This window comes from Anser brachyrhynchus, assembly GCF_964034855.1.
Source record: "Anser brachyrhynchus genome assembly, chromosome: W".
Taxonomy (NCBI): domain Eukaryota; kingdom Metazoa; phylum Chordata; class Aves; order Anseriformes; family Anatidae; genus Anser; species Anser brachyrhynchus.
In genome coordinates, this window is record NC_137704.1 from 12,083,611 (window position 1) to 12,090,978 (window position 7,368).

Sequence of the window (7,368 nt, forward strand, 5' to 3'; positions counted from 1 at the left end):
CACATGCCCGAACATGTCTTTGCATAAAATTGTTGAGTTAAATCACTTTCAGATTTGGTACCTTTTGGGGTGGAAGAAAAGCCTGAAGAGGTGCATGGCCAACCCCTTACCATGAGACTAGCACTACAGGCTGCTAACTTTCCTGTCAACACTACCTCTCATATTTTATTCTCTTTCAAGGCAGCAGAAATGTCAAGCCTCACTCTGGTAGAGGCCATGTTGTAGGGTTGAAGGATAAAGAGGAAAAAGAGGGGGAAGAGCAGATAAACCAGATCTGTACTGCTGATCTCCCATTGCAGCTCTGATGAGGTTCTCCATGCAGTTATGGATATCTGCATTTCAAGAGTCTGATCCCTCTTCTGAGATAACTCATTGAGTACTTTTCCTTGTCAGTAGGACAGTCAAGGTATGAACTAGTAGTGTATCCCCATAAGAAGCATGTGCTATTAAGTAGTTGGTATTTTAAGCTTTACATAGATTTCAAAATACAGCATTGCCTGTATGTATCTCTGAAGCTCTTCTAAAATATAACTGAACTATGATCATCTACCTCCACTTAATCACTTATGCGTCATTGTTCAGAGGCATAAGCAACAAGTATCCTTCTACAAGTCTCCTGATTTTCATTTCTCAGAAACCTCTTGGCCATATGGTATATTTGGTATCGACAGGCAAATACAGCTCAACAAGCTTTAATGTTTTCCAGGTGTTGGAATATTTGAAAAGAGGAAAGTAAAGACTATGTAATACCATGCATGTACAATGCATTTGAAAACTGATGAGTAAACTGATATTGATCATGAGGCTGATGTATGTTGAATGAATGAGTGCTGAACTTCAAGAAGCTAGAAGATAACAGGTCACTAACAGCAAGCTGGGGGGGGGGGGAGCGCTTCAAAGTTTTCTGGAGATCAGTTAAGCAAAATTGACTACAATTCAGCAATACTGTTAATGACAGAGCCTGTCCACCATCCCTAACCACAGGGTCACAGAACCGTAGGGGTTGGAAGGAACCTCTGAAGATCATCAAGTCCGAGCCCCCTGCTAAAAGCAGGTTCCCTACAGTAGGTTGAGCAGGAAAGCATCCAGGCAGGTCTTGAGACCAGCTCTCCAGAGAAGGAGACTCCCCAACCTCTCTGGGCTGCCTGTTCCAGTGCTCTGTGACCCTCACTGTAAAGAAGTTCTTACACATTTGTGTGGAACTTCCTGTGTTCCCATTTTTAGCCATTGCCCCTTGTCCTATTGCTGCACACCACTGAAAAGAGCCTGGCCCCCATCCGTTTGCCTCCTACATTTTAGATATTTATAAATGTTGATCAGATCCCCTCTTCTCTTCTCCAGGCTGAGCAGACCCAGGTCTCTCAGCCTTTCCTCATATGGAAGATGCTCCAGGCCCTTAATCATCTTTGTGGTTCTCCTCTGGACTCTCTCTAGATCTCTTTTTTGAACTGGAGAGCCCAGAACTGGACACAGTATTCCAGATGTGGCCTCACCAGGGCAGAATAGAAGGGGAGGATCACCTCCCTCAACCTGCTGGCCCTGATCTTTTTAATGCACCCCAAGATGCCATTGGCTTTCTTGGCCACAAGGGTACACTGCTGTTGTCCACCAGGACCCCTAGGTCCTTCTCTGCAGAGCTCCTCTCCAGCAGGTCAGCCCTTAACCTGTGCTAACGCATGCAGTTATTCCTCCCCAGGTGCAAGACTACACTTACTCTTGTTGAACCTCATCAGGTTCCTCTCTGCTTAACTCTCCAACCTGTCTAGGTTTCACTGAAAGGCAGCGCAGCCTTCTGGTGCACCACTCCTCCCAGCTTTGTATCATCAGCAAACTTGCTGAGGGTGGACTCTATCCCTTCGTCCAGGTAACTGATGAAGATGTTGAACAAAACTGGACCCAGTACCAACCCCTAGGGAACATCGCTAGCTACAGGCCTCCAACTAGACTCCGCACCGCTGATCACAACCCTATGAGCTCTGCCAGTCAGCCAGTTCTCAATCCACCTCACTGTCCACTCATCCATCCCACACTTCCTGAGCTTCATTAAAAGGATGTTGTGGGAGACAGTGTCAAAAGCCTTGCTGAAGGCCACGTGGACAACATCAACTGCTCTCCCCTCATCTACCCAGCCAGTGATGACATCACGGAAGGCTACTAGGTTGGTCGAGCATGATTTCCCCTTGGTGAACCCATGTTAACTATTCCTGATAACCTTCTTCTCTTCAAATTGCTTGGAGATGGCATCCAGAGCAAGCTGTTCCATCACCTTTCCAGGGACCGGTGGTGAGGCCTGTAGTTGCCTGAGTCTTCCTTCTTGCCCTTTTTGAAGACTGGTGTGACATTGGCTATCCTCCAGTCATCTGGTACCTCTTTCCATTCTCCATGACCTTTCAAAGATGATAGAGAGTGATTGAACAATCACATCTGCCAGCTCCCTAAGCACACATGGGTGCATCCCATCAGGGAACATGGATTTGTGTGCACTGATTTTGGCTAGATGCTCTCTGATCAGATCTTCCTCAACCAAGGGGAAGTCTTCCTTTCTCCAGACTCTCTCTCTTACCTTCAGGGTCTGGGATTCCCAAGGGGCAGTCTTAGCAGTAAAGACTGAAGCAAAGAAGGCGTTCAGCATTTCCATCTTCTCAGTGTCCCCTGTTACAAGGGCACACACCTCATTCAGTAGTGGACCCAAATGTTCCCTAGGCTTTTCTTTTTATGTCAATAGTAAAAGGAAGACTTTCTTGTTATCTTTGACCTCCTTTGCCAGATTTAATTCCAAATGGGCCTTAGCCTTCTTTGTCGCATCCCTGTGGGCCCTGACAGCATTCCTGTATTCCTCCTAAGTGACCAGGCCCTTTTTCCACATTTCATAGACTTTCTTCTTTCCTTTGAGTTTATCCTTGAGCATCTTGCTCATCCGCGCAGGCCCTTTGCCACCTTTCCCTGTTTTTTTGCTCTTAGGGATGCACCAATTTGAGCTTGGAACAAGCTGTGTTTAAGTGTCAACCAACTCTCTTGGGCCCCCTTACCTTCCAACGCTCTAGCTAGGATACCTCCAAGTCGGTCCTTGAAGAGGTAAAAGTTGGCTCTCCTGAAGTCCAGGGTTGCAGTCCTACTAACTGCTTTGTTTCTTCCACACAAGATCCTGAACTCTATTATCTCTGATTGCTGCATCCTAGGCTGCCCCCAACCAGTCCTTCCTTGTTAGTAAGAGCAAGGTCCAGCAGCACATCTCTCCTCATTAACTTTCTGATACAGATGGTAGAGGAGCTATCTTCAATGCACTGCAGGAACCTCCTGGATCATGTGTGCCTGGCAGTGTTGCTAATTCAATAAATATAAGGATGATTGAAGTCCTCCATGAGAATCAATGCCTGTGATCATGAAGCTACTTCTAGCTGTCTGTAGAAAGCCTGTAGGTGGCCTGTAGTAAACATCCACAACAGTGTCACCCATATTAGCCTGCTCCTTAATTCTCACCCACAAGCTTTCCACTCATTCATCATTCACCTCCAGGTGGCGCTCGATACATTCCAGTTGCTCTCTCACATGAGGGGATGTTTCACCACCTCACCTCCCTGACCTGTCTTTCCTAAAAAGGACAGCATTCCAGTCGTGAGCTGTCCCACCAAGTCTCCGTGATCACAGTGAGATCATGGCCCTGTGACCGCACACAGATCTCTAGTTCTCCCTATTTATTCTTTATGCATTGGTATACAGGCACTTTGGGGAAGCAGGGGGTACAGGTATCCCTAGAGGGATGCAAGAGGATTTCCCATAGATATAGTCACTATTGAAGTAGCTGGCCTTCTGGCTTCTGTCATTGGAGGCAGCTAAGGAACATTTGTTGCTCATTAGGCTGGCCTGGCTCATTCCCTAGTCCGTTGCAATGGCACAAGCATTGTTATTATGGACCCCACCCCCCAAGGCCTTCAGTTTAAAGCGCACCTCACTAGGTTAGTCAGCTTGTTGCCAAAGACTGCCTCTGCTAGACCTTTGTTGTGAATCTAGATTTGTGGTAGGGATAAAGTTCTGATTGATTAGGCATAGTCAAACTGCTGAGCCAGTGTCCAAAATACACCACTCAATGTAAAATAAATAGCTAAAAATGCCTAGACATACCATGCACATGGTAGTCCTAGAAGCTGAAGTTGGGATTTAGATAGAATATCCCAGATCTGCAGCTGCATGATTCAGCATTCTGAATGCAAAAATTGTACATGTACATTATAATCTAGTATAATGTATTATATTCATTATGTAACCAAATCATGTTTGGATAGAACGGAGGTAAGTCTGGAAGTAAAATTCAAGGTCAATCCAACGATGTACAGCATTAACAGGATGGAATTAACTACTGGAAGTATGACCGAGCTGGAGCTATTTCTTTCTGAAGTCTTAGGAGTGCAATGCCACTAGACACAGGACTAATCAGACAGCACACCCAGTAGCATCTGCTGAATCAGTGGATAGAAAGATCTTGAAGCTTTCTTTTCACTCCTCCCTTATTTTTTGGTGAACAGCAGATTGGAGGATTGCCCCTTTTGCAAAAAAAACGTCATCCCAAATGTAATCATTTAAAAATGAAGAAATGAAGCTTCAAGCCATTCCTGCTTCATGATATGACTCTGCATTCTACCAGGTTGTATAGCGTCACGCCACTGTTGTGTTATCAGCAAATATTGTCTTTGACACATTGCTCTGTAGTTCAGTGCATAAATTCACACTTTTCAGTGATGACTTAAGAGATGTACAAGCGAAGACATCAAGGCAGTAATCAAGAACCCTAAACTCATTTAAGGCTCTGCTGAGAATAAAGCTTGAAAGAAGCTGTTTTGTTTTTTTTCTTCCCCCAGACTACAGCATACTTGCCCAAAAGAAAGATTAGTCAAGTCCATATTTGCCTCACACAGATAGAGCTTCAGACTCCCAGTATACTCATCCAGAGCAACACAATGCAAAATTTGATCAAGGTTTTTTCCTAGTGAGAAAAATCCCCATCAGACCGTCTGACACCAGGAGCAGTGAGGTGACTTCTAATCTAAAATGATGAAAAAGCCAAAGCATTCCCTCTGAACATCTAAAACTGTAAGTGGGTGTTATGCTTAGTGACAGGAGGTAGCAGCAACTGTATAGTAGAAGCTTCAAGAAGAGACTGAAGGGCATTTCTTCAGAGGAAGGATGACATCAGATGTCTTGAGGGTAGAAGTTTTTTGCTCTATAAATTTTATTTAATTAAAATGCAGCCAAGTCACTTCTGACAATCAAAACTTAAATAAAATTAGGAAAGTGCAATGCTGAAGAGGCTCTGAATGACAAAGCATCTACCTCAGTAGTTCTCCCTAAAACACAATAGTCACAATAAAGATGAACAGGTCACAGTAATGCTAGTTACCTGTGATGAGGCAGCCCTTTACCACAGACATGAAAAAGAAACAAGAGAAATAGCCAACTAAACCAACAATGTTTGAGAAAACAATAGAGACTATTCAAGTCCTAACTAGACTGCTGAACCACACCCACATGACAAGGCTGCTACCAGTTCCCCCTTGCGTGGTCTTTCTCCTCTCTAATGGCAGGTTTCTGATCTCTGCTTTCAACAGACCAGAACAAAATAGATGTTATAAAATCATGTTTCAATTGAGCTTAAACTATAGGGTCCAGCAACAGTTTCCTTTGTGTTTCATACCGCTATTATGGCAACAGGGTTTTTTTTCCCTTCTCCATGTACACCGCTATCTATTTTATTAGAAACTACATCAAGAACTTATAATATTTAGTTATTTCATTTGTCTCTTTCTTAAGACAGCAATACGTGAAGGTATCACAAATAAACATTGAGTCATAGCAGCCTGTAGCTGGACAATAATGAGGCTGAACACTCAGATATTAGCCTTGTACCTATATATTTTTGTTTAAATATACATACGAGTGTGTATATAAAGCTTAGGTCCTGAAAAAAAAATGTAGCAAATAGAAAGTCTCATTGCTGAAAGTTAGACACAATAGGCACAGATGCATTCCTGCTCGGGAAGAATTTGCTAGCCAGAGGAAAAAATCCCCGAATTCCGTCGGTTTGATTTCGCGGTGAAGGAGAACTGTTTGCTCGGGAGCCGAGGGGGGAAAACAGAAAAGCCGTCCTAACCCAAACGCGTTTTTCAGCGGCGGCGCGGGTGTCCTTTGTCCGCTCTGGGCTGCCATAGGGACTGCAGTGCGGACTGCACCACACCCACCCGTCGGTGTCTCCGAGCAGACGGACTTGGCAAGTACCCAGTTTCTGCCGCAGCTCCAGCGCTTCCACCCCGACAATGGCGAGGAGGGGGCTCACCCTCCTCGCCCGCCGCCAGCAGCAGAGCGGGGGTGGAGGAGCGGCGCATGCTGAGACGACTGTGGATCTTTGTACGGCTGGCAGCGAGGGGCCGCCGCCGTACGCCTCAGGGGGGTCAGCCCGTAGCCTCTGACCGCCGCGCCCCGGCGCTCGTACACGACCGGGCGGGGGGGGGGAATAGGAGGGACGTGCAGTCAGGCGGGACGATAATCCCCTCATAAAATGAGAAGCGAACAGATTTTGCAGATCATGTTTGTGTTGTTCCTCCCCTAGCTCCCCACAACCAGCAAGGGGCGGACGGTAGTAGACGTGAGTGGCCGCCCGCACTCCGCGACGCCCCGGCTCGCCCCGCGGTGCAGCCGCGCCTGCGGCCGTCCTGCACCTTGCCGCCGCCTCACCTCGCTCGATGTTGGCGATGGCCCGCCGCAGATGCTCCTCGGTCACCAGCTCGCCGATAACCACCAGCAGGTAAAACTTGTTGTCCAGGAAGCGGTGCGAAAGGCTGGATGAGGTAGGGTTGGGGATGCTACAAGATGGCTCCGAGTCCATTTCCACCACCTCAGTGGCCATCGCGGTCGCCCGCTCCACCCCGGTGCTCTGAGGGGAGGAGGGCCACTCAGCGATAGATCCACAAGCGGTAGGGACTGAGATCGACTGGAAGGGTGGTGACGCTTTTATACAGAGATAGTGCAGGGCAGGGACCTGGCAACGAGGAGGAGGAGGAAGGGGGGGAGCCAGCACATCCCCGCACTGCCACTGCTGCTTTTCCAGCATCCACAGCTGATGTCATCTGCAGCAAATCCTCCCTGCGGCAGCCCCTGGAAGCAGGAAGGATACGGGATGCGAACATTGCCCTGAGGGGGTACTGTGGGGACAGCCTTGGAGTGTGCCCTGGCCTGCAGCAGGACCTGTCTGGGACTGGGGGCGAGGGCCCCTTCCTTTGGCACCCTCTGCTTTGGTGCAGTTTCCACCTCCCTTTCTCCCTCTGTGCCCTTCAGGGGTCTCACCCTCCCAGTTTGGTCATTCCGTGTTGTTTGTTC

At 47.3% G+C, this 7,368-nt stretch overlaps 1 protein-coding gene across 1 annotated transcript in view; it reads right to left on the reverse strand.

Moving 5' to 3' along the window:
- The window catches only part of MAP1B (microtubule associated protein 1B), a 69,162-nt gene extending 62,081 nt beyond the window's left edge, over window positions 1-7,081 (reverse strand). The window contains exon 1 of the mRNA XM_080572038.1: window positions 6,727-7,081. Coding sequence (XP_080428164.1) covers window positions 6,727-6,898 — 172 coding nt within the window. The 5' untranslated portion in view covers window positions 6,899-7,081. The remainder of the gene's footprint in view (window positions 1-6,726) is intronic.
- Between the last annotated feature and the right edge of the window lie 287 nt (window positions 7,082-7,368).